Here is a 27,473-nt window from a genome sequence, read left to right as displayed (position 1 = left end):
TGAGTTTACAATCCATTTTTTAGTATTATATGCATTTTCTGCTCACAGTTATGTTATATATAGAAGAGATGCCTTCAACAGACTCAACATATTTATTTAATCACAATTATAATCTAGTTACTCATCATTATATAAATTCTCCAAGCAATTTTCATATAAAATACGATAATTCTTAGATTTGATATACATATATGAATTGAATAATACTAAAGAGATTTAAAGAAAAAATTTAGGCCTGAATATAATAAAATATATTTAATTATAAAAAATAAAAAACATACTCTTTTATTATAGGCCTACAAAAGGGGAGCTCAAAATAGTTTTTTTTAATGAATAATGAATTTATAATTTAATTATGATTTGATTCATTTTCTGTATGACTTACGTTAAATAGACTGCTTGGTACATAGAAATTAAAAAATAATAATACATCGTTTCAATTGATTTTTTTATAAGATGAAAATACTTCATAGAAAAATATATATAAGAATTTTATCTCCATAAAAACTATCAATAATTTAAAGATTATTTCCGGGTTGAAATTGATATAAGGAAGTTTTCAAGTTCACTTGGGACAGCTAATATTTTCGCCGAGAAAAATTATTGCATACCAAGCCCATTAAACAAGAAAAAAATTAAACTACACGAATATAACTATTATAAATTACAATGTATTAAAATTTCAATAAAGATATATTGATAATTGACTATCATGTATGTATGTGTGATTACTAAAATTTTATCAAACGTGCCATCAAAAATATTCAAATTACTTTAGTCAGATAAAATACCTCATATTTTGAATAAAAATAAAGTTAATTAAATATTGCTACCATATGACCAACAATTATTTAATATTAATAATTTAACCCTTTTAAAATAAATTAGTACGATAATAATTTGGAATGCCTTTGAGATATTAAAAAGGTTATAGGCGCGCGAAAGGTAAAAAAACTTGTTTTTCTTTTAAAAATTTTCTTTGTATAAATATTGGTCTGTTCAGTTGGGTTAGATTTGGTTTCCAAAAATATTCATTTGTAATAAAATCACACTATTGGAAAGAGTAATGAAAAAAACATTTTTGTGGAGGTGATATTATTTTAGTTTAGTTATACGATATAACATTGGATGACATGATGCAAGTGATTAGACTTTTGGCCACTTATCAAACAATTTCTTTTTTTATATTATCAACTGATGGAGAATGTCAATATAACCCTTGTGGTGTAAATACCATATGTGATGTGAGTCACTATTAAAAGTATTTTATTTCGCCCATGTATATTATGAAAAACTTTTCTAACCGTTCAAAGGATTCAAGAACTGGAACAGCTGTATGTCGATGTCAACCGGGTTACGACCATGCACCTCATGGTAACACGATTGATGGATGTCCCATTAATATAAGATCCAGTAACAACCGACACAGTAGTTTGTCAAATATATTGTCAAGTGGACGAATCGACTCTCCAAGAAGTTCAATACACAATCGATTGAAAAGCCGAACAAATATACGTTCAGGAAATCCGTGCAATCCGAACCCTTGTGGAAATGATGCTCAATGTGAACCTGTTGGGGAAAGACCAGTAAATATTTAATAATAAAACTTCGAAGTTCAATGCTGAATGAATTACATGAAACTTCGAAGTTTAATACATAATGGATAACATGAAACTTCTAAGTTATTATTATATTATATATTTATATGGATAGATAAATAGATGAGTAATTTATCCTTGAATATTATACTGCATTTAAGAAATAATATATATATATATATATATGCGTAGGAGTAAGGTATAAAAGTATTATTTTATTTCAGTTATGTACTTGCCCTGAAAGTTATTCAGGTGATCCCTATACTCATTGCGAGGCTGATCCTTGCACTATTAATCCATGTGGAATAAATTCAGATTGTGAATCAAATGGAAATCGTGCAATTTGTAAGTGTCTACCTGGATTTGAAGGAGATCCATACGTCAGATGCAATGACAATCCTTGTAACAAAAGCCCATGTGGTGCTAATGCAGTTTGTGAAAATGTCAATGCAAGAGCTTCTTGTAAGTGCAGGCCGAACTATGAAGGAGATCCTTTTGTACAATGCACACTTGACCCTTGCTTAATATCACCATGTGGTATTAACGCTGATTGTGAAAAATCACCCTCTAATTCTCGAACTGGAATTTCTTCAACAAGAGCAATTTGTAAATGTAGGGAGGGTTATGAAGGCGATCCTTTTGAAAGGTGTAATCTTAATCCATGCCATGATAATCCCTGTGGTGCTAATGCTGATTGTTCAGCTCGTAGTAGTTCTGCTGTTTGTAGATGTATAGAAGGTTACATAGGAGATCCCTTTTCTAATTGTGAACTTGATCCTTGCTCAAAGTAATTGAAAGTAAATGAAACCTCTCTTTACCTAATTAATATATTCTAAAAATTTCAGCAATCCATGTGGTCAAAATGCAGAATGTACCTCTCGCGGACGTTCAAGTGTATGTAAATGTCCTAGGGGATTTTCTGGCGATCCCTATTCTTATTGTGATGAGGATCCATGTGCCAATAACCCTTGTGGAACAAACGCTGAATGTAAAAATAGGGCAAACCGTCCCATATGTAACTGCCCATCAGGATTCATTGGAGATCCTCATATATCTTGTAGGTACGATGAATCTTGTACGCAGATACTTTAAACAATTTATACATATAAAACAAGTCAACCAAAAAGTTTGTAGGATTTGAAACCTTAATTTTATGATAGAATCATTACAAATTTTTGAGGATAGAGATTAAAAAATAGCTTCAAAACCTATTTAAAGTACACATATTATTTACATAAAATTTTCTGATTTTTATTATGATATAGCTTAGACCCGTGTAAAGATAATGATGCCTGCGGACTTAATACGGAATGTGAAGCTAGTGGAACACGCTCTATTTGTAAATGTAGATCTGGATATTCTGGGAGCCCTTATAGTTCAAGTGGTTGTCGTTCTGATCCTTGCTCTACAGTAGATATATGTGGAATTAATGCTGAGTGTCGCAATCAAAATGATCGACCAGTTTGTGAGTGCTTACCAAATCATAAGGGAGACCCATACATTCAATGTTTTAGAGGAGAATGCGTATCAAATTCAGAGTGTAGTTCAAATGAAGCATGCAAAGATTATTCATGTATTAACCCATGCTTAGATTCATGTAGTCCAAAAGCAGAATGCCAAGTGCAAAATCATGTGGCTATTTGTCGATGTCCTAGAGGTTATACAGGTGATCCTTTTCAAAATTGTCGGCAATTTACAACTGAAGAAATATGCTCTGCTTGCGGTGCCAATACAGACTGTGAAGTTTCGAATGATGACCAACCAATATGCAAATGCAAAACAAGTATGTATTATAATTTGATTTTAATTTTCATATACATATAAGAAGTACAGTATTCATAAAAAATTCTTCAAAGTAGAAAAATTGACAAATGAATTTCAATTTCTATATATGAAAATAGATTTACGAAAAAATTAGTTTTTACTACACTGAGGAAAATTATTTTTTCAATAGGAATTTAATTCAGTGATTTAATTTATCTAGGCGTGCATTCTCCAAAAACTATTTAGTTTTTCTCAAACCCTTTTGGTTTTTGAAACACCCGGGTCTATAGTAGTTTGGAACTGATCTTGTTCTTATTCATTTGTTACCAATCAAAATGAACTTGAACTTAACTAGTTAATTTTTATAGATATCGAAATTAAATTGAAGTCAATTTGCTATTAAAAATAAAATAATAATTAACTTAACTAGTTAAAAAGATAAGCTAACTCCCCCGTCACTGATGGTTAGAAATTTAAAACGACTGAAATCCCAGTAAGCGTCTATTTTTTAAATAAATGTATGTTAATAGCTTGTAAAACAGTTGTGTTATTACTAATTATTTCTCCCTGTTTAGAAAATTTGAATTAATGAGAATGTCGAGGCAGATCCCTTGTACTGATGTATTTGTTAATTGTGCGAATTATATAATATCTTTGAAATCATTGCAATTTTTGTAATTTTCAAAATTGGTTGTGTTTTAGACTGAAGGATCTGTTTCATACAATTCATCATCCTAACAAATAATAATAAATAATTAATTTAGTCCTCTCTTATAATTACATCTCAATGAAGTTAATAATTATCAAATTGTATGGGTAGTCGTTACGTTTAACTCAATAATTTTACAAGCATTAAAATTGTATAACAGATCATTTTAGAGAGTGAAAATCGAAAAGTCAATACAACAATTCCTTTTTTTGAATTTTTTCATACAAAAATATGATTTGAAAAATTTGATCCCCCATAAAAAAATAGAAAAAAATAATAGATATAATACTTGCATATTCTTAATATTAATATATAAAAGTATCCTTAAATTTTAAAAAAACTTTTCACTTCCATTTTTGTCGTTATAAATTTTATCAAAAAAGAAAAATTCCTTCAGAGAAATCTGAAATTATGTTTTAGGTATCTTAGGGCTAGAAATCTTAGAAAATAGTTTAAAAAAAAAATATATATATATAGTATTTGTATAGTGGAATTTTATTTTGTATTAAACTGCTAACAATGCTCCTACATTGGTTGAGTGTTATATGCATGTGGATGGGAAATATCTTGAGTTTGACGAGGCGAATTAAAAATTCAATTATTAGCTTCTCTAGATATATACTTTTCAAATTAATAATTTGAAAAAACAAGCATTTTTACATCCTTTTAAACATATATTTATATTTTAATACTTGGACCATAAGCCAATATTGTAATAGGGTTTGAAAAATTTCCTATCTCCATGTTCATATAGATTAAGTCCGTGAAGACATTTTTATTAAAATTCTTGTGGAAGACCCATTAAAAATTAAAACATATCAGAAAAATACCAATTTGTTATTTTATTGTGTTAATATAAACATATCCATATCAGAACATTTTCTCTTTTGTGATGTTTCATTCTAATAAAAATTAACTTACTTTATAACTGCAATTTTTACAAAAATAAAAAAGAAACTCAGGTATTTTGTCCAATAAACAAGTTTGAGATTAAACAAGAAAATTAACAGCATTCACGCTTGCCCGAGTTTTTCAACAATAATATATAGTAAAATGATTAAAAATTCAGATGGAGGTGGATTAAAAAAAGTTTATAGATGCATCAAAATAATTGATAGATTTATTACCGATTCAATTTTCCTGCCCGGAATAATTGTGTAATATATTATAACGCAGCCTAACCAGCTTATTTTATGAAAATTCTCAAATTATTATTAAAAAAATTGACCAAAAAACAATCAAAATCGACCTTTTTTAAATGCAATTTTTCTTAAATTAAAATGTAAGGTCTAGTCTAAAACTTCAGCTAGGATATAAAGCGCTTAAAGAAAAAAAAAAAGATATTCGCTTCTAAGTAAGGTCCTTCATTTTATTCGATTTGTTAGTGGTTATATACATTTTTTATTAATTGTAATCAAGATAAATTAAAAAACAATTCATATTTTAAATGTTGAATGTTTCCATCAATTTGTAATTTACTGTGATTTTCATCTATATAGTTCTTTCATGTCGAAATATGGTACAGATTATGTATCACCAATGCAATGATGTCAAGAACAAGAAGGGGGTAATAAATAAGGTTTCCACATATTAAAACCTTAATGTAATGAAATATGATAGTTTACTTCATTTTCTATCTGATTCAAGTGCATTTGAACTAAAGTTTATACCAGTGATGTACAACCTTTTAGTTTAATGGGTCACATTGCCACTTGAAATATTTTAATAGGTCACAAAACATATTAAATTAAATTTAATGACAAATTGTTTAAATAAAAAAAAAACTATTAAAGATATATTTATTTCAAATTTAGGGACAATATAAAAAAATGTAAAAATTCTTCAAAAAAGGCCAATCTGGCAACCCTGTTCAGGGGTATCTGCAGGATTATATTTGGGGGGAGAGTGGATCTTTTTTTCTTTTCTTATTTTTCTTGCAATAGTGATAATTTTTGAAAAATTTCTTTATTTAGGAAATGTTTTCAATGTTAGTGCGTATTATGTACGTTCTACTCCTTTTGATGATATTGTGACAATTTTACTAAAAATACTACTTGAAGTGAGAAGAGGAGTGGACCATATATAAATATTAAGCAGGCCACCGGTTGATTATCCCTGGCTTATACAGTATTGACTGTTATAAGGGTTTTATGCTGCAGACATAACCAAACAGTTGCAAAAAATTCCTCCAAAAGATAACTGCTTGGTACAGTTTCTTGAGGGTATTGTGATCATAAAACAAATTAACAAAATATCTTCTTTCCAAAAAAAAAAAACCAAAAAAATATTACAGCCCGAGTCTTAAAGGATCCTTTATATTAGGTTGGGCTGATTTGCATCAAGTTTTTATTAATAGTAAAAATAGAGTAAAAGTAGAATTTATATAATAAATATAATGAACGATAAATTAGCATGGTTGTGTCTAGTTTAGGTTCAGTGGTTCTATCGTCCCCTGTTATTTAATTCACCGTTTTCAGTGTCGATTCAGTTTTATCATTCTAGGCTGTAATCGTCGGTCCCGGTTATTTTTTATATTTTGATAACAGACACTTAAAACAAGAGGTGTCGTTAGAAAATTGGGCCCAGGAAATGATATTAGGTACTAACAGGGCTGCAGTTACCTTATACACAGTGTGCATAGTGTCCCAAGTTCCAGCTGGGGTCCCAAAAACTAAGGTTGCTTAAGACAATGGTCTTCAAAGTGGGGGGAGAGAGGGCTAGTGGGGCACATGAAGAGGAAAAAATGAAGATTGTTTACAGTTCTAGTGTTCAAGAACCGGAACCAATAGACCGATAAGGGAACAACCTTGTAAATTGGCATCAGTAATACTTACAGAAGCTGATTTTAAAACCAAAAGCAGAGACGTCCCAATCTGTTTTTTTAATTACAATTTGGAGTTACACGGTTTTTATTATTTCAATCTTTAGTTTATACCAAAGAGGGAACGAAAAATAACTCACATGAAACAATATGAGCATAAAAAATAACCATTACTTCATTCAACTTAATTAGAGGTTGTGTAAAGAAAGATTGTAATGATTTAACCCTACTCCGTTATTGAACTGCTATATTATATACCTCGAGATTTACAAAAAGGCTTTAATTCCTTTTAATCTACTTTTTTTCCAATACTTTCCAGTATATTCCCAAACATAGACGTACCGGAGCTCTGAAATTAGGAACATCACAGCCTATTTTAAACCTGACTACCATTTAAGCCGCAACAATTGATATACTGTGGGATTAAAAAAACAAGTTTTTAATCACCCAGTATATCTGTGTGAATTTATTTAGTCTTTCTTCCCTTTTCCCTACTTTTTTCCCTTATGAAAATGAGACCAACGCCACGTACAACGTCACGTGAGGTCCCTGACGTCTATGTTTATGCTCTTGAAACATTAAATCTGATTGTACACAACTCTTTATTTATCTTGACAGTACTTTGTTTAGGATCTATTTGTATATTTAGCCACTTTTAATCGAGGTTCTGTGAATTTAATTATCTGTCTTCTTGGAGTATTCTTCTTTTTCAATTTAACGTTTCTACTTTAAAATTAATAAATTATATCTTATTGAAACCCCTTATTAATCTAGTAAAGATTATTTTAAAATAAAGACATATTTTTTCTAGATGTCTAAAATTTATACAAGTAATTTCAGTATTTGAATTGTTAATTACGAGTGCAAAACGGAGGAAATAGCTAAAAAATGATACAACATATTATTATCGTACAACTATTTATTATGTAATTAAATACGTTTTACTTTTGGGATTTCTATTATACCAGTTCATTAACGGCGCAATAAAATTATGTTCATAATAGAGGATTAATGAATTTTTTCAATAGGACAATGTCAGCCCCCACCCCTTTGTCCCAAATCTGGCTACCTTAAAGTGTTCATGATTATTTTTAATGTGAGCAGAAATAACTTTCGATATAATTCTTTGAAAATTACAACAAAAAGTCATAAATAGAAATGGTAAAATATAGACTTGATTGCTTACTGAGTCGGAATGAGTTAAAAAGATTAAATTTACCCTTTAGAAATTAAAATCATTGGTATTTACAGAAAAACATTGTTGCCAGAGGTTTATTATCAGGAAAGATATCATATAAATTTCAAATCTCAAGTCTTACTCATTATGACCAGGGCTTATCTTGGAGAGGCCTCAGAACACAAATGGATTTAAAAAAAAATTGTAATGCATGAGAAACTAAAAATGTAACTGCCTATTACAGGTGAGCACTTGAAGCGGGGTTCGTATGTTGTAACAGCTCTAATTTTGAAAACTGTGTATCGGTGCTTAGTGCAGTGACACACCCATAGAACAGTAATTCCGTTAATACTATAGATTCATATCGACAAGTTTGGAATTCATTAGATTTATTACCATGTAGTATTGGGAATATTCATTTTTATTGTTTCCCCACCACTTTATTATTTCATCTTAATTTATTCCTTTTTCACATTTAAAAATGAACTCCTGAACAGAAAAAAAGTGAACGAATAAATGATCAATGGAAATTGTTTACAACACAAACGATGAACAGAAACTTTTTAGAAAGTGAAAAATAAACAGAAACTTTTCAGAAAGTGAACGAACGAACGGGAAAGGTGAAAAGTTGAATCCAGCGTATAAACTATAATAGTGTTTTTACTATCATTATGTATTTCATCCAATATAGGAAATGTGGAAAACTTTTTTTAACAAACACTTTATAATTTGGTTGTAGACACTTTTTCTCCAAAATAATCCTTTTTTCGATGAATTTATTAAATCTATAATGGGAGGGATCAAATGGGGGTATTTTATTTTTCGCTTCATTTTGCAGGTTGATCCAAATAAAATTATTGTTCAACAGTCTTATAAACCAAGAGAATGGGAGGATTTTCTTCAATAAAATATAACTCACCATATTTCTTTGCAGAAGTAAATCTACAAACATAATATGTAGAATTTTTTTGCGAGTTTCCCCTTATTGTAGTTAACAATATTTTTAAAACTCCATCATATCGAATACCTCTAAACAAATAATTGAAGTTATATTAAAGTGATTTTAAATATACATGAACTTGTAAATTCTAAACACTCCCAGTATGTTTAAAAAACCCGAAAAAGGACATGAAAGAGATAGAATATACACAAATTCCACTATGTTTATATCAAGAACATAGTTCGCAATTACTGTGATGCCCATTTTCAACTGTGGTCGATATTTCAATAAAGGCTTACATTTATATATCAGTAATGGAATTGTAAAATCAAACCAAGGAAGATGGTCATCGATAAATTCTTATTATTGGGGGTTTAGGTGATTCTACATGTAGAAAATTTAGAAAATACAGTAGATGAAAGTGCAATTTTATCGTAATATATTAATATATATAGACTATAGATGAATTTATATCAATAATTATGATTTAAGATCATTTTCATGGAAGGGGAGAATTTGGAGCATTTTCATTGTATGGAGATGTCATCTCTCCTACAACTCGAGCACTGCTTATACTCCCCAAACAATGTCATTGGAGAAGAGAAAATGTAGACATTCGTGTGGTAAAAATTGACCCCTCCTCTCGATGACATCAATAGCAATATTATAACCTCTGAAGTCAGCTTATTTGCCATTACTATAACCCTACTGTTGTGAGGGATGACATATTCACACTCTTCACGCTAGGAAGAGCGAAGAGAAATAAAGTAACATCTTGAAGAAGGAGTATTTCATATTAATTATGGAGGTGTCAAATGATTTTTACTTTGAGGTTTCTCGGACACTTAAAAATGCGTTCATTCTCCATTCTTCTTTTCTTTCATTAGTGCAACTGTATATTTTATATACAAATATGTAGTAGTTTGATTAAATCATTGGAGTAGGTTGATTTAGTAGAGAATCAAAGTATGAAAAGTGTAGAATATAATAATCACTAACAAAAAATATATATTATTTTAGTAAATTATCCTATAAATCTAATAAAATCATGACATGTAAATATTCAAATGGACTAAAAATTTTGAATGTTTTTATGGTCATTTTAATGTTCTACAACTTAAAAATCTATTATAAATGTGAATTTCAGTCTGCAGTTGTTCCAAGACCTGAATTTTGTGGCATAGTGTTATAAAATTCCCTACTCAGACATTTTTTTTAAACAGTTCTGTTTTCTTCACAAAATGGATATTAAATTTAGTTATTCGGAAAAGATGTGGCAAACATGTGGTTTCAACAAGACAGTACCATCTTTCAGACAGCAAACGATACAATCGATTTATTGTATAGCAAATTTGTTATTGCGCGTTATTTCGAAAAATGGACTAGTCGATTGGCCGCCGCGATAGTGCGATTTAATGCCTTCAGATTATTTTCTTTGGGGTCACAAGAAGTCTGATCTACAACAATAAGCGAGCGAATTTAGAAACCTCTAAGAAAATATGAAAGCAAAATTATTGCAATATCGGTCAATTTACTTGACCAAGTAGAGAAAATTGGGGTTTGCAATTGGACTTCCGTAAACGTACCTGTGGTCGTCATGCTAGAGAAATCAATTTTCCTAAATAAATCTATATGTTTATAATTTGTAAAAAAAAAAAAAAAAAAAAAAAATTGGCGCTCTTGTATATATGTTAAGGTGTTTCTTATTATTTTTGTTGTTGAAATGTCTGTGTCGCCGGTTCAAAATCAACTTTTGTGTTGTTGTTTTTTCAATATTTCGAAGTATTTAATACAGGAGAAGAGAACTATTTAGAATATTTTTAATATATTGAATTTGAATATTATTTTAGTATTATATGAAAAAAAAAAAAAAAATTATATATCAGATGTAATTTGCCAAATTTATTGAGTAGATTCTAAAACTTATACTCTTTTGTGTAATATTTTTTTTTTTTTGTAGACTTTGTGCCATGTCAGATTTCTGATAGGGTCAGTCAATTTTGTCTGGGGAAAAATTCAATATAGAAGCGTCCTTGATGTTTTTTTCATATCAATCAAAGTAAGAATGGAAAAAGTAATCAGAGACCCCTCAATTCCTTCATCAAAATTATAAATATCTGAAGTGAGATAATTTTCTTACAATATTCTGAATATATTAAACTCACAATGAATATATGAAAAATTAATCATTCATATTATTAGGTTAAGTAATAAGTTCTGAGAGTTTTTTGCTAGATGTTTTTAGTCAACTATATCTCAGGATTTATAGATTGTATCAAAAAAGCTTAAAGTATGCTTATAAGTTAAGCGAAAACTTAAAAGAGATTCATTTACAGTCTTATGTTTGGTGAAGCCAGTTGTGTGTTACACCGTTCCAAAATGGAAGTAAAAAAAAGAGAAAATTCGATCAATTTTTCAGTATTTCAGGACCCCATGCCCCCTGCCATTCTTCAACTGCTGACAAGAATATTATTGCGAGTCCCCGACACTCACCCTTAGTGATAATTATTTTTAATTCTATGAATAACACATTCCTTTAAGTTATTGCCGTCTTGGTTGTTGGACTGATTGTAGCTGCTGTTTAATTTTAAAATCCATGTTATTTACTACTATTAAAGTGATATAATTAATCAAATAAGCTTATAGTCATTTTTGGAGCATTTAGTCCTAGATAAAAGATTAAGATCTCTAGAGGCTGCCAATTCAGAGTTTTCTACAAAAAAAAAAAAAAAAAAAAACTTTAAGTAACTTTTTATTTTATATTATGATCTCAATATTATAAAGATGATAATCTTTCTTCACTACGACACGTATAAATTTGGACTAAGAAAAAAGCTTTGATAAAGTGTCTATATTTTATAAACAGATATTACACCTAGAGTTGTTAAAATATGATCTGCCAAGTATTGAAAAAAATAAAGATGGCCACCTGGCAAGTGCTTCGACATAGGATGGGGCTGTAATTGGTCATAATTAAAGTTGATAATATTGTAGAGAAAAACGCGTACAAGGAGAAGGGGGAGGAAAAAGACATATGGTATCATTGTTTAAAATACTGATGTGATTATCATCTGGCTGCTTTATTATGATTTTTCAGGGTATAACGAAAGTATTTATTAGCAAAAAGTTTAATGCAGATATATAACGTATAATTGATTTAGACGTTTTTTATCCGTTACAGTAGATTTGAAAACGTCACACTCCATGAAATCGTAATTCAATATGAACCTTATTATCCGAATAATAGCTAATGAAACGAAAAAGTAAAGTATTTCGAAATATATTTGAAGTTCAAAGTTTAAAAAAGAAGGCTTAAATTAAATATAATCTACATACTAAAAAATAAACCATCATACATTTATGTTAAATATACAATATTAAACAATTGGAACCAATAACAATAAATTGTATATAAAGAATATTGAAATAATAGATTGATCCAAATAATATTTTCTTGTTCTGACATCGGAATCCAGTTAAATATGTCATAACTTTATGTTGCAAAACACAAGCGAGACGTGGAGTTTAATCAAAAAGATAATCACCCCTCTTCTTCATGTGGAAGTTGCTATATACAATTGTGCACAGGATAGATATATCTCTACCGATGAGATCTAACTAATTATTAATAATAAAGTAAATGTCAAAATCATAAAATTAGACAATAAATATACTTATAAAAAAAATGTTATAAATAAATCCATCTTAAAGATTTAAAGCAAAAGCTAATTATGTAGTAATATCTGGCGATATTACTCTTTATTAATAGTATCAAAAATATCCCCCCCCCCCGTTATTTATGCTTATATAACAACATACTATTATCATGATGAAGGATATACACAATTGCTGATTATAATGCTACACCCAATGTAACTACTCCCGTTGTTGGGACCATTTAAGCAGTTGTTTTTGCCTTTTATGAGTTTTCTGAACACCATTTCTTGGAGCCTATCAACCATAGCTAATCCTTAAGTGATAAAAAAGTAATATTTACTGACTATGTAATATTGGAAAACCTAATGATCATACCCAAGTCTTTAAGTGAAGAAACTAGTCTCAGACAAACTAGTTGCGAACCATCCAAAGCTACTACCCCCGTTGTTGTGACCATTTAAGCAGTTGTTTTTGCCATTTAATGAGTTGTGTATCATAATTATTGATATGATTAGCTAAAATAGAATCATATTTTATGGTTAGATTTAAAAAAAATTGAATACATACTGTTAGATAGTACAAAATTCAGAGTTCCATTTCGAAATTAGTAAATACTTTTTACTGATAACTTGATCGTCATTTGGTGTGGATGACTCAAAACATTTTTATTTGTATTTCTATAAATGACATCAGTATACCAACATCCTCCATTAATTTAATGATGGTTCCTCGGGAAGGGATAGGTTTACCCGTGTATTTCTCCATAAATTTTTTGAACATAGATTATTAGCAATGGATAAGGTTATATTAAATGCAATAATCATCTTTGTGAGATCAGAGTTAAAGTATTATAGTTATGTATTCATCATTAACTTGATTTTTTAGATGAATATCCATGCTCTTGATATGAGATGAGGATAATGAGTGGCGTGTAATTCTAGACAAGGGACTAAAGGCACATTTATATCGACAATCCGACAAACCATCTGTTTCTCATCTGGTAAGTATTTTCCAAATTCCTGGGCCTCCATTTTCATAAATCTAGACAGAAGGCGACGTTATTTTAGGCATTTTATTCAGTTCTCCATCGACTATCACCATCTAATATAATATTAATATTGAATAATAAAGGCGGGAATGATAACGTTTTTGATTGATAGAAGAAGATGTATATTATTTAATCAATGATGCCATAAGTATTTCTTCTCTTCTCCTCGCACGCTTTTCTATTCTTACCACAATTATCACCCTTAGTCATAATTTTAAAAAAAACCTATTTCAGCGCCCCCCAAAAAAAAAAAAGACCCACCTGCCTTGACAATTTAAAGAATACTTGAAGGGAAAGCAGCTTAGCTATAATTAATTTTGATTATTTCAGCTGCTATTAGAAATAAGAGAGAGTAAATAAGCACAAATTACCTTGTAAGGATATGAAAAAATTACTACAATTTCAGTTTCAAGTTATATTTTTTATACATATAAATATAAGTTTAACTATCTATGTTTTAGAACATTTACACGTTCTTTCTACGTGAGTTTTGTATCAAAAATGACTAAATCGTTATGATAAGGGGACATTATGTATAATTTTTTTTTTAAATCAATACCTTGATTTTGAGAGATCGAGACTAAGATCTTCAAAAATCGGCCATAAAACTACATTTAAAAAAATATATTTCTTTTATTTAATTATTTTTTCTATTTGCAACCATAATAACAACCATTTTTCAATTTTACATGAGATATCTTATATTTGACTAATTATAATCTAAAACTAATTTTACTCAGTATATCAAGATAAATCATTTGTTCTATTGTGTCATATATGTTTAAATTATTTTTTTCGTAGATTTCATTGGTAATCCAATAACTGGTTGTAGGTATGAATGCGAAACAGACCGTGAATGTTCTAATAATCAACACCAATGTGTTAACAAACGATGTCAACCTGCATGTCGAGATGGTGTATGCGGTGAAAACGCTAATTGTCTGGCTCGTAATAATAAACCAATTTGTTCCTGTCCTGAAAATTTTCTTGGAGATCCGTATTCAAGATGTTATACAGAATGTATAAATCATTCAGACTGTCAAGATAACAGAGCTTGCGTTCTTTTTAGATGTAAAAATCCCTGTAGTGAACCTAATCCAAATGTATGTGGTGTGGGTGCAGATTGCGAGGCAAAAAGCCACAAAGCCATTTGCTCTTGTCCACGAGGCTTTACTGGAGATCCTTTTGTATCTTGCCGTGAATTCAATAAGCAAGATCTTTGTAAACCAGATCCATGTGGAGATGGAGCGTTATGTCAACCTGGGACTGACCGTTCGGGTAACAGTCGACCTGTTTGTACTTGCCCTCAGGGATATCGAGGTGATCCACTAACCAAGTGTGTCAGAGGAGAATGTGAAAATGACAATGAGTGTACCTCAAATCAAGCTTGTTTTGACTTTAAATGTAAGGATCCCTGCACTGATGCTTGTGGTATTAATTCTGAATGTAGAGCCCTTAATCATGGTAAATATTTGCGTTAGATCCTTTATAATGTCATCAAATTTAATTATTTTTAGGTGCAATATGTTCATGCCGTTCAGGTTATGTTGGTAACCCTTTAGAGGCTTGCCGTGAATCTCAATCGAACTCCCGTATTTTCAACCACAATAAACGAAGATTCAAACGGAATATTTGGAATATTTTATTAAACTAATTTGCTAAAATTTGATTAACCATTTTTATATTCTTAACAAAAATAACAGTTGTCTTAATTTCTTATAGGTAAATAATATATATAATCTAACATTATCATAACAATTCCTGCGTTGCCTTCGTAAATAAAATACCACATATCTAAAATTTTCAAATATAACTGATTTTGATTGACCTTATATATATGTTGAAGTTAGATTTGATCAAGTTGATCACTTCTTCTTTTTCTACTTGTTATTATTATGATTTATCTAGAATATAATCAGTAGATATTTGAACTTTAAATACTTTACATTGAAGACCCTAAACCGATTCGAAAAATGCCCCGAAAGCAAACTTCCCCACCTGTGTCTCTCCAAAAACAAGCATGGTCGATTAAAACGGAAGAGGCGAATTTAGCAATGACCGTTGCGGAACTCCACGTTCCTAGGTTCTGCTCTTCAGATGTTGAGAACTGGTTCCGGAGAATGGAACTTAATTTTGCGTTCAGGGTTATTTGTCATACCAAAATTAAATATAGTCTTATGGTGTCAGCATTGCCGGGTGAGGTTTTCAATACTATTCGTATTAGTAAGGATCATCTTACTTTTGAGGGAGTGAAGAAATCCATATTAGTCCGATATAGGCTTTCATCTTTGGCCAGGATAAAAAGAGTAGTCGAGATGATGGTTGATACTTCCGGGCTCTCGAGCATGAAGGTAAAAGATGAAGTTGAACGTCTTCTGGATGAGGAATACCTAAATGAAAGTTTGATTAAAGAGGCACTAATAAGGAATGCTCCTAAGGAACAACAGGATATTTGAGAGCACAATCAACACTTACGACTAAGAATATAGCAGATATGTGTGCGGCTACGAAGAAAGTCACAAACACTGCCATTTCTACTGTCGAGGATCCATCTTCTTCTCCCACTGTCGCACCTTTGATTAAGAAGAGACTTAGGGGAGCTTTTTCGAAGTCCTCAACATCTGCAAAGTTTAAAAAAGTATGTTATTATCATTAAAAAAAAACCTAAATTGTCCTTGGTTGCATGGGACTGAGGCATTAAATAGTCCTTCAAATTTCTTAATAATTAAAGACAATATAAATTCAATTAATTTTCTTGCGGGTGCCCAGGTATCCGCTATATCCCCGACGAATTAAAGATTTCATTCGTGTTAAAATGCAACCTATCTTTTGGTCATGGAGGGAATCCAGTAGATGTTCTCGGTACTAAAACTCTAAGGGTACAAATAGAAAATTTCTAATAGAAATTTATTGTTGTACCTAGAGGACGCCCTATTTTAGGGGCTGAATTTCTTCATTTCTACAAAACTAATATTCACCTTTTCAACAAGAAAATATTTTTTGATGATCCATGCGTCTTTTCAGAACTATCAGAAACCTAATGTGCTCAAACTCAATACTCTGAAGTTTTCGATGATAAAAAATTCACTGAATCTTACCCAGCTCATGGAGTTGAACATCACATCGAAACTAAGGGTCCTCCCTGCTTTGCAAAATCCCGCAAGCTGGATGGTGTTAAACTCAATTCTGTTAAAAACGAAATTGACGGACTTCTAGAGAAGGGAATAATTCGTGCATCTTATTCAAATTTTTCATCAGCGATTCTTGTAGTACCTAAAGCCAAAGGAGGCTGGCGAACGTTGGATGATTCTCGTCCATTAAATAACATGACGGATCCAGATCGATATTCTCTTCCAAATTTAATGGATTTGGTGACCAACATAAGAGGGATGAAAATTTTTAGTAAAATGGACTTGCACAGAGCTTACAATCAAATACCCATGAGTGAAGACTCCATCAGTAAAACAGCTATCATTATGCCATTTGGGTTGTATGAGTACTTGAGAATGCCGTTTGGACTTAAAAACGCTCCTCAGACATTCCAACGCCTCATCGACAAAATTTTAGAGTATTCACATATAATAAACCTTTAGTGTTGGCGATAGACATCTGCATTCTCTCCTGGACTCCATACAATTCCGTAAATTTGCATATATAGCAGAGTTTTATTGCGAGATTGAGCATGTTTCAGGAAAATTATACCATGCTGCGGATATTCTATCTAAAAATGTCAACAACATCAAATTAAGTCCTAATTTTCTTCAGGATGTCATTCAAGATCAAAGATTTCATGAGCCTAAACTGTTAAATTTTAAAGTTAAACCTTGTCTCAAGGATATTTCAGGAACTTTACTTGGAGGTTTCGGGGATGAAGACTTCTTTCGTGCCGTACTATCCTCTCCAGAACTTTGCCAACGAATTATTCATTCAAGCCACAAAGATAATCATCCGGGATTCAAAGAGGTATTAAGAAGGGATCACTTTTCTACGCTTGGCCTAAATTATGTTCTATTGTTAAAAATTTTACTGAAAAATGCATCGCATGTCAACAAACGAATCCTTTTAGAACCTCCAAGCCCACTTCCTCTTTCCATCCACCATCAGGGAGACTTGCCTTCATCCACATTGATATAATTGGCCCGTTCACAGTCGTCAAAGGGAAGCGCTACGCCAGGACTATAATAGATCGGTATACGAGGTGGTCAGAAGTGATCCCAATTCCTAATATCATCTCTGGTACAGTGGTTTGAGCTTTCTTTCATTTATGCTTTAAGCCTTGAAATAGACTCTCATATTATGCCAGAGGAGTCTCACTCCTCAAGCAACGCAATGGCCAAGGGGAATTATCTCTTAGTGGTTTCAATGAAGAGGTTAGGAACCACTTATTACCAAAAAACCAGAAAGTTTTCTCTCCCCTAACACCTCAAGAGGAGAAATGGAATCCGAGGGAGATCTTGTTCCAGATGGTTAGAAACTGGCATGGAAGAGTATTTCGATTGTAATTTAGCAGGACTATGGATGCAAGCTGTGGATTTCGAAGATCATGCCCTACTTAACATGAAAATAGTAGGAGGGTAGTGTTGTATTTTATTCTGGATCACCCTCAGTCGAATGGCCTAGCAAATATTTCCTCATTGGAGTTCTAACTCATCAATTGAATATTATCATATATTTATTATTTCTATATCGAGCTTCCTCACTTGAATTTGGTAAATTGCCTATTGAGGTGATGAAGAAATGCGAGAAAGGAAACAGCTAGATGGTCAAATCTGTGGACTAAGAATATCTCTGTCGTCTTCTACTCTCATCTAAATTTTGTTTCTCTATGGTGTATTAGAATAAACTGGCTATATTATTTAGTATACTTCCTGTATTCTACCTCTAACAGATCAATGATGAGATCTTGTACTTCATTATTTAACTCTAGACTTAAACTATCTCTTCCTTCACTAAACTCTTTTACCTCTCTGCGATCAACTATATCATTCAGTTTTTACATCTCCATAATGCACTTCAGTATATCATACATAAACACAACAATATTTTTTTTCTAATCCTTACTCTTCTATGATTTGTTGCTTGATGCAATGTGTTCGAAAATGGATACATAGGAACTTTTTGAATTTGTTTATGACTCTAGAGTACATCAAAAACATATTCTATCACAGAGGTTAGCTTGTTCTCAGAAAAAATTACAACAAAGCCGTGCTCTTTGATAGTTAATTCAGCCTAAATCAGACAATATATATTTATTAATCTTTTTTCTAAAAAAATTAACCATTTCAAAAATTGCCAACGAAATGACTTGGATTTTATATATGCAATAGAATTGGAAAAAATATCATTTATTAGTTAGAATCGAAGAGGACCTATAATATTAAATTACAATAAAAAATAAATTGATTATATCATGCAAATAGTCTTATATTTAAATAAAAGTATCTAAATTAAGTTTTGGATATGATGAACAATAATAAGTGTAAAACTTCTTCATTTATATTTTTGATAGGATATGACAATGGATCAATTTAATTGAAATGGACTTCACTAGACCTTTGTAATTTATATTGATACACTGACAAGTTTGGATTAGAATGGATTTCCTTTCGATTCTTTAAATGATTCTTCAAAGTACAACACTTGACTAGATTTTCATAATTGATAATGACTAGGGTTGTTGGAATCGTTGAAAGAGATTCCATAAAAAAAGGAATGAAACACGTTATTACGCTTGCATCTTCTAAACACTAAAGCAACTTCCCATTACTGCTCTCTCACCTACAACAAGAAAACGTGCTGTTTTTCATGGGTTTCTAACAACGGAGGTACTGATGTGTGTAATTATGATTTGGAAATAAAAGTATATCTTACCGTTTTTGGCAGTTACTCGTGCACATCTCGTTCTTTATGGCCAGTAATCCGCCACTCCAATACCTCCCATCACATCAACAACTTAAGTCTTCAAGAAACACAAGATTCAAGGAGATGAAGAATAAATTAAATGGTTCATCATTCAATTTGGACAAGGAGCAAAGTTATTTGTGTCTTGTAACATCCCTTTAAATGTTCTGGAGTATCCCAATTTCTCCAAGTTTATTGAAAAATATACTGGAAAAACATCTCCAGGTGGATGGGTCGTTAACAACTTGCTCGTGATAAGTATGTCAAGTAGTTTTGAATAAAAGAAAAGAACATGTGGAAGAAAAGGATATTTTCGTTGCCCTAGATGAGACAAGAGATCATCGAGGGGGGTCAATGATGGCAATTTTGATTGGCCAATTGAACAGATATTTCTGTGGGAGACCTTATCTTATTGACTTTGATTGATATTCAGATTGCAAACGCAAACAATGTAAAGAAAATCGTCATAAGCTCAGTTTATAAGTTATTGTTGATCACAAAATGGAATGAATGTTTTGTTATCATTTAATTGTTAGCTCGTAGATATTAACAATATTTTCTAAATAATTTGTTACTTTATTGCCTCATTTCTATTCTTTAGATTTCGTGCCAAAGTTATCTATTCATCCTTTATGGTGAGTGGTCACTAAGAAGTTATGAGTACACTTCCTGTAATGATGAGTTTGATTTTCTCTAACTAACAATATATATAATATGCATCTATAAAGTTATTTATAGGGAAGTTATATATTAATAACATGCAACAATCCCTCTTCCTTCATTTGTAAATAAATAAATAATTTAAGTTAAAGATATATTCTAAATGATACTCTTTTAATTGGTTGGAATCGATATTTATTTAGAACTCTTGATCCAGTGACAGATACAATTGCACCACTGTCATATGTAGCTATTATATTTTTGAAGTAATTTCCATGGACATTCAATGCATCGATGAGTAATTTATTCAGTTCAAATTTTTGAATAGAGTTGATGATCAAAATAGAGTTTTCTTTCAGACACCTGCATACTCTTACATAGTTGACTCCCTTAACAATTTTTGTGCATTTGACGCTTTTTGGAGGGCAAACTTTCCCATTCTTATGACGATATTGGAAACCACACTCTCCACACAATCTTTCTTGGCTCCTGTTCCACGATCTCCTACAGCTTTAACTTCTTCGATATATATTGAATCCACTTGACTTTGTATTTGTGATAACACCCTTTGATATCACCTACATTAATATATACTTTCCATATTTTATTTACACCATGAAAAAATCTAAATTGGGCTTCTCTATACTTACGGACTCCGGTCGATTTGTTAGTCAGTTTGTTCAAATAGAACTTATATACTTGTATCTCATGTCTAACGATGATTAGATGTATTTTTTAAGCACTACCGAATGCGCAATGTAATGATGGCCTTTATACTCTCTAATTATATTTGGTCTTACGAGTAATAAGGAAATTGGGAGTGAGGCTTGAAATATTCAAGATGTATCATTGTCCATATTTGCATAACATCACGAATTTAAACTTATTAATGGAATTGAAATTTGTGATAGTAACTATTCATAGTAGTGATTTGTGCGTTATAGCACTAAGGACACTAAAGGACTCTTAACAAGGAAAGGGTTTACTTAAATTATGAGTCGACTTTAGGAAGATTGAACATGAAGAGATTCAATGAACGAATAATATATTTTTCGTACAATATATTTTGTCTTACATAGTTTTACAGAATATAATATGGATTTATATATAGTTATTTATACGGAAATTATATATTAATAATATACAAGACGTCCTTTAGGATGATTTCTATTCTTAGGGCTCGCACATTACCATTGCAGCATTGCATAATATGATACTCAACTTCTTCCTCGCGAAGTATGAGTATTTCGACCAAATTTAAAACTATTTCTTCCTTAGACTTAGATTGTCTTGACAGATTTTTCTTTATCTAAATGGTTTTACGTCCCCATCTAAGGAATGAACATCTACAGCCTCATACAAATATTATAATAGTTTGCATTTAATTTACACACATGCTATTTACGATTTGTTATGTCCACCTTGTTTATTGATATTCGTAACCAAAGTTTTATATTATGACAATTAATATTTAATACTATTTCGTATCATAAAATAAATTATATCCAACATTAAGACTTTTTCTTGATAATACTATTTTGATTAAATAGTACAAAGTAAAGCTATATTTTGGTAAAGGAAAGATTCTATTTTTTGTAAATTTTCAGATAAGTTGTAATGTTAAAAAATTATAATTGAGATTTCTTATAAGTATGTTCGAAATTAACCATCGACCATCAAGTATGATTTATGAATAAAGGTTTGTTTATGTCCGAAAGAAAACAGGGGAACCAGATAGTTGAATTTGTATTTGCGGGCGCGCTTGCACAAAACACGATTCCCACAACCCTAAACATAATATTATAGTAGGTGTTTGTATGTGTCTCCGCGGATTAGCAAGTTTCAAATTCTTACTATGTGCATAGTAAAATCTTTAATATACGGGTACATCCCAGTATATATATATATATACAATATCTAATATATTGTATTTTGTTACCAGTTGGTTAGTTTAATACTGAAAAATATTAAAAGTTTTGTTCAATATCAATTATGCATTAATTTTGAAAGGCCATCGCTATTTGATCAATCAATAATCTTGAAGCGACTACATTATCCAGTTTATTCCACTACCAGATCGAAGTTTGAACTAAAAGTCGCAATCGTAGATACAAGTGTTGATTCCCTCGAGTTATAGATTCTATAATTCCGCAGAATTTTGAAAAACTTCTTTATGTAAGGTTAAGCCTGTAGGTAAAGTCTAATTAATATAGTAAGATATTAGTTATTCAATTTGTTGAAAGGGTTCAAGTTCATTTTTTTCCTCATGGCTAAAGTTCGGAAACAAAAGTACCAAACAGATTAGGAGAAAAGAGATGGAGCTAAATATTGGCTTACTTTGGTCGCGAATGTTTCAACTTTCGGCTTTTGTTCAGTTTGTCAAAAGTCTCTCAAAGCTGGAAAGTCTGGACTGGTTAGACATTCTTTCTCTCAAAGACACATAATGAGGCTAAGAGAGGCAGAGAGAGACAGCATCTATTCTATCTCTTATAATTCAATTGTTGAAAAATCCAAAACGTTTACTGAGGTGAAAGCTGAAATTACTCTTGAGCCTTTAATTGTTTTACTTGTCAGAAATGACATATCAGTCTCAAGAACAATTATTTGACTACATACCCAGAAACGACGACATAATGGAAATTTCTACATAGTCTACTGGGACAAAATCTTGTTCTGTTTGAACGACGGCTTCATTTTCACTTGATATCCTAGCTGAAGTAGTTGTGGATCTTTTACGTTTCCGTGCCTAAATGTATTATTTTGGAAGATTTGATATGAACAGAACAGGCGCCAAATACAGTTTATAAAATTTTTTCCCCTGTGTATGTATGTTATATTTTCGAAATTCCTTTGTTTATCAATATTCTCACTGACGAAATCACCATGCTGGAAGAGAAAAATCTTGAATAATCAAAAGATACTTCGTCGTCTAAGAATAAATATTAGCCAATTACTTAGAATTTCATGGTAGTTACCAATTTAATTTAAATATTCTGACATAAAATATTATAGGTTATATAATTATATATGCGGGTGTTATTTAAATATTTTAGCCAATTTATTTACTAACGTCATAAAATAGCGCATTTATGAAGTAATGTATGTGAAGGAAAATTTAGGAATTTTGAGCGGGAGCCCTGATCCACAGATCTTTTTGAGTTCCTTGGAAAATATTATTTGGCTTATGGGCATACATTGTCTGGATATACGTTTATCCAAAAATTTAAAAAATATCAAATTTGATTGAACAGATTGCAGTTTTATGGAAATATATGTATACTCTAAAAAAAATTTCTGAAATTATAGAAATTAGGGACTATCCTCGATCATTCATTTTCAACTTTCAGACGGTCATCAAATTAATAATAATATACCATTACTAAAAGTTATGTAAAAGTTTTTTTTTAAGGATTATAAAAGAATTATTATTGATTCTGTATCTAGTTCTAAACTCAAGACATTTCCTGTTTTAGGTGTAAAATGATAAAAAACTATCTTTCTTAGACCGTTATTACTAGATTTAACATGTTTTTAATGAAAAAACTACTTTTAAAAATTGCCAAAAGAAAAACAATTATTGTCTGTGCTCTTTCTTTTGTTTTGTTCATTATTTAATAGGTTACCGTAAAGCTTTAAACTAAGTAGCCAAACGAGGACCCAGGTGACCAGTTGCTGAAAAACGTCTTGTTGCACATAAACTTTTTTGTACGCCAGATCCATAAGATAAGATAACTTATTTAATTATTATTTGGAGAGATAATTAGGAGTTATGATGTTAATAGAATTTATTTTTTATATTATTAGATAACTTCATGTTTTCTAATAGATTTTACTTTTTAGAAGATGCCCATTCAAGGTCGGGAAGAGGGAAATTAAATAAAGCATAAGGGGAAGAATTTCATTGGTTGACTTGGACCTTTTTAGATGAATGATAACTCTAAATTTCATTTTTGAGGAGCTAAAGTTGAAGTATTTCTCAAAGTGTTAAGCATTTCGTGGAAAAAATGAGCTGCACTGTAGCAAAGATAATTTACTCTGTAATTTTTGTTATATTTTTAGATTCACGAACATTCTCATGTAAATTATTACTGGATCAGTTTCATCCAATTTATTTAGGAGAATATAATCACATCACACATGTATTTCTATCGGAGATAATTGTTGCATAAAGAACCCCCATACTATGTACAAGATATAAAACTAAAAAATCTCCAATGATAATAAAATATAATTTAAACAATATAGTGACATTCGACAGTTCTAATTTATTTCTTAGGTGCTTTCCTAGGAATATCTTGTGCATCACTATTTAGTATTTACTTTATCTATTTGGAATGTATGCATATTAAAACGTTATACTGTCACATCATGCATTGCGACCTACTTGTATAATAGCGTATTTAAAGTTAATTTTACGTGTAAAAATTATTTATATGTAATGTCTATGGAAAACTTCGATTACACCACTAATGAAATTCGATAGGAAGACTTGGTAACGGAAACAAAGATCAAGAATATATATTGGCATAAAATGGGATCAAGTAGACTAATTTATGGATCACGGTGGTCATAATTTACTAGTCTAACGAGATACGAAGGAATTGGAGCCTTTAATAAAATAAATAATATTTTGAACTGCTTTTGAAATCCTTCGATAGCGATACTAAACCGGTCTCTTCCTCTCTCGTTCAACACACATACAATATTTTGGTTTATAAATGTGATTATGAATGTCCGAAATCATTATATCAAAAGTAAATTCCGTAAGCAATATCCAAATCCAAACAAAATCCACATTTTTATGAAGGTTACAAAGATATAGGAAAATATGAAATCCATAGATTATATTATAAAAAAAAAATTAATTATATACCATCATTAAGAAAAATAACCAAGGGATGTCATTTGAAAAGCTACATCTTGCGAATAAATGTAAAAACATTACGCCATTGTATCTCGTCAAGCTAGCGATTGCGTTTCGTTACTTTATTTGAATGCTTTCGGTCGTTGAGGAGTTAATTTGTCACTCTGAAGTAAGCATTCTCGCCTATCTTTGCTATCATTTAAAAAAATACATTATATAATGAATATATATAAATTTCAATAGAGTTATAATATTTTCCCTGCACTAACGTTATATTTGTTCATTGGAATATCCTCTTTATAGCGGTAATTTCTTCTATCTTCCCCCTCACCCACCCACCCAAAAAAAAAAAAGTTTTATATGAGACAACTGATTTGAACTAGGATCTTAATTTAGTATTATGATATGTCTGGCTCCCGTCTTCTCCTCCGCTCTTTTTTCTGTAAAAAATGTTCGCTCAACATGCTACTTATTAATAATTCATAGTGATAACGAATATCATAGGGTATATGGGAGCAGAAAACAAAAAAAAATGTACAATTATTGTTTGTAAAAATGATGACTCCAGTTTGTTTATAATTGTTTATTGCTCCACAATTTCTATTAGATAAATATCTGAATTAACCCTCTGTACGAGTTGAAACTAAAGGTTAATTATTGTGAAAATATCCCTCTGAATAATAATCAATATATTGTAATTGGTACTCCTATATTGAATGGGAGGCTTTTATTTCAATGAGATAAATCATAAGTGTCGAGAATGTGATTGTTTCCATCTCAAGAAAAAGTACTTATATTTAAATATTGCACACTGTTATTTTTAATTTATTACATTTCCGAAAAATTTTCTTTCTTACCCTGTAAAATAAATTTTTGAAAAAAAAACAATAATTTTATCTAACTTTTCTTTGAGATATAGGGTAAAAACTAATTTGAAGAGGTCAAATATTTTTTCCATGTAAAAACGATATTTTTGTAATAATGCAATCAGTATTGTACCTTTGATGTTATGACTTACATCATTTGAATTATTTATTTACTTGTTATTTCTTGATATAATATTATTAGAATTCCGAACTTACTCATTAAGGATAAATTTGAAAGGTTGTAACTCTCAGTAAAGAGCAGATGGTTGCAAGACAATATGTAATCTTCTTCTTAATCTTTGTTTATCTTAATTATTTTATCTCTACTACGGGGACAGTTGCAATATTTGACTGGTCTTATTCAAATACAATTTGAAGAAAAACTACTGACTAGTATAATCTTTAAGGTCATTAAAACTATAGAACACATATGTTGGTATCTTGTGTTTAATTTTAATGAATCTAAATCAAACCAACTTCGAGTAATTGATTCAGAAGCAAACAGTGTAGACACTTTCCTTGGTCTCTTCTACTTAGATATTAAATACTTATTATGCTGTTCACAATAATAGTGTAAGAACTTGTAAAAATGTAATTTTTATAATAAATCTAATTTTTTTGTTTTCAAGTATAATTCCTATTATACGCTTTATACTATTATATTTCTTACTTATTCATTTTTGAAGCTACTATTTATGTCATTTTATGAATTAAATGTTTTTGCTTTTGGCAATAAAACAATGGGACCAAGCTGTTAGAGAAAGAAATGAATTCAAAAATTGATTGACCAATGTAAGACTTGCATCCTTTTTAGATATTTAAATATTTTTTCTACAACAAATCTATTATATTTTTGTTAAGTCTTTGTTAAGTGAATAAGTTAAATATTTTTATTTTTATTATTTTTAACTATGAAAGTAACTTTATTAACTAAATAAGGTTTTAAGTCTTCTGATGGCTGAGAATGACCTCTCACAGTAACAAGTTGTTACTGACCAGATAGAAGAATATTCAACATGGATTTTATTTTTAATGAAGAATAACAGGTTTTGTATCTGTAGAATTTCGATTGCAGAAGTAGGAAGGAGCCATCTTCAAATTTATAGCTCAGGGAGTTGTCGTTGTACGATATAATATCTTATTCTCTCGTTTTGGTCTTAGTTTTTAGAAAGAAGGTGGCTCAAAGTAAGATGGAATCATAGGAGGCTTATTGTCTTGGGAAAATATATAATCCAACTGAGATGCGATGTAATTTATGTAGGGATAAAAGATATTCCTCAACGATCCTCTACAGATTGGATGTTCATGTTTGCTCTGTAGGCTTGTTTCACAGATGTATATTTGTTTTGTAGTCTGCAGCTTTTTGTTCAACGGATAAATGTAGCCATGTATTATATTGATCCTAACAGCTCTACTAGATACTCCTAATGACACAATATTATGTCTGAGGGCAGCGGAATTTCAGATA

The 27,473-nt window shown here is 30.5% G+C and overlaps 1 protein-coding gene and 2 long non-coding RNA genes across 3 annotated transcripts; 1 reads left to right on the top strand and 2 right to left on the bottom strand.

Annotated features, from left to right (window-relative positions):
- The first annotated feature begins 876 nt into the window (after positions 1-876).
- LOC121127081 (uncharacterized) lies at positions 877-15,514 on the top strand. Its single transcript, XM_040722453.2, has 7 exons — positions 877-1,244; positions 1,314-1,586; positions 1,823-2,385; positions 2,444-2,659; positions 2,864-3,381; positions 14,516-15,178; positions 15,232-15,514. Exons 1-7 carry the CDS (start codon positions 1,134-1,136, stop codon positions 15,366-15,368), a joined length of 2,481 nt encoding a protein of 826 aa, XP_040578387.1. The 5' UTR covers positions 877-1,133; the 3' UTR covers positions 15,369-15,514.
- On the bottom strand, positions 10,665-13,927 carry LOC139906886 (uncharacterized). The gene is made up of 2 exons (XR_011783014.1): positions 13,042-13,927; positions 10,665-12,979 (listed from the first exon to the last, which is right to left on the bottom strand). It is a non-coding gene; the product is annotated as an uncharacterized lncRNA (long non-coding RNA).
- LOC121127082 (uncharacterized) lies at positions 14,905-23,285 on the bottom strand. Its single transcript, XR_005867506.2, has 2 exons — positions 16,190-23,285; positions 14,905-16,104 (listed from the first exon to the last, which is right to left on the bottom strand). It is a non-coding gene; the product is annotated as an uncharacterized lncRNA (long non-coding RNA).
- Between the last annotated feature and the right edge of the window lie 4,188 nt (positions 23,286-27,473).

The sequence above is a fragment of the Lepeophtheirus salmonis genome, chromosome 12 (assembly GCF_016086655.4).
Source record: "Lepeophtheirus salmonis chromosome 12, UVic_Lsal_1.4, whole genome shotgun sequence".
In the NCBI taxonomy this organism is placed as follows: domain Eukaryota; kingdom Metazoa; phylum Arthropoda; class Copepoda; order Siphonostomatoida; family Caligidae; genus Lepeophtheirus; species Lepeophtheirus salmonis.
The sequence above is the reverse complement of the archived record's forward strand: the minus strand, read 5'-3'. Positions and strand labels throughout refer to the sequence as shown.